At 55.3% G+C, this 2,212-nt stretch overlaps 1 protein-coding gene across 2 annotated transcripts in view; it reads right to left on the reverse strand.

Moving 5' to 3' along the window:
- LOC102379493 (H-2 class I histocompatibility antigen, Q9 alpha chain-like) overlaps positions 1-2,212 on the reverse strand; it is a 15,357-nt gene that overhangs the window by 10,605 nt on the left and 2,540 nt on the right. For both annotated transcript variants that reach the window (XM_025194135.1, XM_025194136.1), the window contains exons 2-3: positions 1,418-1,587; positions 487-632 (exon numbers count right to left, since the gene is read on the reverse strand). In XM_025194135.1, coding sequence (XP_025049920.1) covers positions 487-632; positions 1,418-1,535 — 264 coding nt within the window. In that variant the 5' untranslated portion in view covers positions 1,536-1,587. The remainder of the gene's footprint in view (positions 1-486; positions 633-1,417; positions 1,588-2,212) is intronic.

Genomic DNA, 2,212 nt, shown 5'->3' on the forward strand with positions numbered 1-2,212 from the left:
AGGAATGAAGAATCCATTTTTAAAGCTTGTTTACACCCCTTTCATATATTCCCATGAACCACGGGGTGAGAAGTGCTGCTCCACAGGGCATGGGGGGATGGGACACCCGAGTTCTTGGGGAGGGGGCAGGAGGTAAGAGCAGGGGGGTGATGAGAACATTTGCCCCCTGTTGAGAGGGCTGGAGGGGGGAGGAACGGGACAGGAGACACCAATAACCTCCCCTGGCAAACACCCCAGAGCCAGCTGGCAGCAGGTAGCCCTGGTATCCCTCCACTCAGGCTCAGCTCATTGTGGGCAGGCAGGGATTTTCCTCCTACTCAGCCCGGCCTGGCCTGGGGGCTCCCCTCCTTCTGCAGCAGGGGCACGGCTTGGACCTGAGCTCTCTGCAGCAGGGGTTGGGCTAGATGTGCCCCTGGGGGTCCCAGCTCTGGGATTTGGGGAGAGGAACCCGGGAGCAGGGAGGGAGCTGCTTGTGCCTGCACTCACTGCCTCTTGGTTGGTGTTGTAATCCTGATTGGGAGGTCCTTTACAAGTGTTTGATCCTGGACTTAATGACACTGGCTGTGCTTCAGCAGGTAACAGGAAAGATCCTGAGAAGGTTGTCATCTTCTTCCCTCTGGGCAAACACCAACCTGCCGCAGAAATACATCGTCAGTGACCATACAATCCCCCAGCTAGGATTTGTCCTCCCTGAAATGCATCCGACTCTGCGTGAAAAGTGTAAACACCTGCTCTGTAACTGGAAAATCAAAGAGAGTCCGGGTCGTGATCGTGGCGCAATTTTTCAGGGACACTGTGAATGATTGCCCGATTAGATAATTTAATGATGATCTTTAAAAAACAAACAAACAAACAAAAACCAAAACAAAATCAATCCATGCAGCTACCCCTGAAGCAGTCGAAGTTATCAAATTTAGATATTAACCTGTGAATGCTGTAATCCTAAAATGGCATACGAAAGAACCTCCTTTTCCAACCCCTGCTTTCCCTCCCAGCCTGTCTCCCAATACAGCCTTTTCCAACACCTGCTTTCCCTCCCAGCCTGTCTCCCAATACTGGTGATACTGGTAACACTGGGGCTAAGACATCAGGAACACATGGGACACCTGTACAGAAGATGCACACACTGGTGCCTTCTTCCCACCCCCATAAGCAGAAGGGGGTGGGGGAAGGGCTGAGAGGCTGGATGTCTGGGTTCTCCACCAGCTCTGGGAGACTGGTGGAGTCTGGGGACTGGTGGGTTGGAGCAGGGGGAGATGGACCACTTGGTTCAAGGGGGTGACCCCATGATACCCAACCCCAGCACCAACCCAGGGCCAGCTGCATTGGGGAGCCTGGTTATACCCAACAGCCAATGCCCACCCCAGAGCCAGCTGCAGCTCAGCCCCCTGCTGTACGCAACCCAGTGCTCCCTTACCACCTGGGAAGGGGTCTGAACCATGTGCTGCCTGCTCCGCGTCTCCTGCAGCTTCCAGCTCCTCCCAGGTTGTGGCTACTTCAGTTTCTTCCTCAGCGACCGGCCAAGTAGGAACCATCTCTGATGTGTCTGCTCTGACCACCCCTCAACTATTCAGCCTCTTTCAAGTACTGCAAGGAAGAAGGATGCAGCTGGTCACCATTAAGGCAGCACTGGTATGTAAGAAAGAGAAAAATTGGTGGGTGGTGTGACTAGCTCTGGAGTGGGCTGCCATGGCCAGGTATAACAAGGGGCTTAGATTCTGCAGCCTCTCGGGTGGGTATATGAGGGGGGCAAATCTGGCCCGCCAGGCACTTTCATCCAGTCCGTAATGCCCACCAGGTAACTGCACCCCACCCAGCCTTTCTGCCCACGAGGGTGGAAGTGAGGTGCACACATGTCCACACACCCCCAAACACATACACCATTGTGCCTTGCTCCCACCCTTGTGGGCAAAAGGGCTCAGCCAGCATGTAGCTTCCAGGCAGGACTGCTGCTGGGACCTGCTTGGCTTATAGTATCTCCTACTGCCTCCAGGCAGCAGGTAGGGAAGTGGGGGGGCTGCAGCTGAACAGGACCCCGGAGTGTGGGGCTGGTGGCAGCACAGAGCCTGCATCAAGGGAAGCGGTGGCAGCATGAAGCTTGGGTGGGCATGTAGTAGTAGTAGTAGCTCGGGGCAGGAGGGACCTGAACAGATCATCTCGCCTGCCCCCGCCACAGGCAGGAATGGATGCCGGGGTCACAAAAACCCCCACA

This window comes from Alligator sinensis, unplaced genomic scaffold, assembly GCF_000455745.1.
Source record: "Alligator sinensis unplaced genomic scaffold, ASM45574v1 scaffold1531_1, whole genome shotgun sequence".
Taxonomy (NCBI): domain Eukaryota; kingdom Metazoa; phylum Chordata; order Crocodylia; family Alligatoridae; genus Alligator; species Alligator sinensis.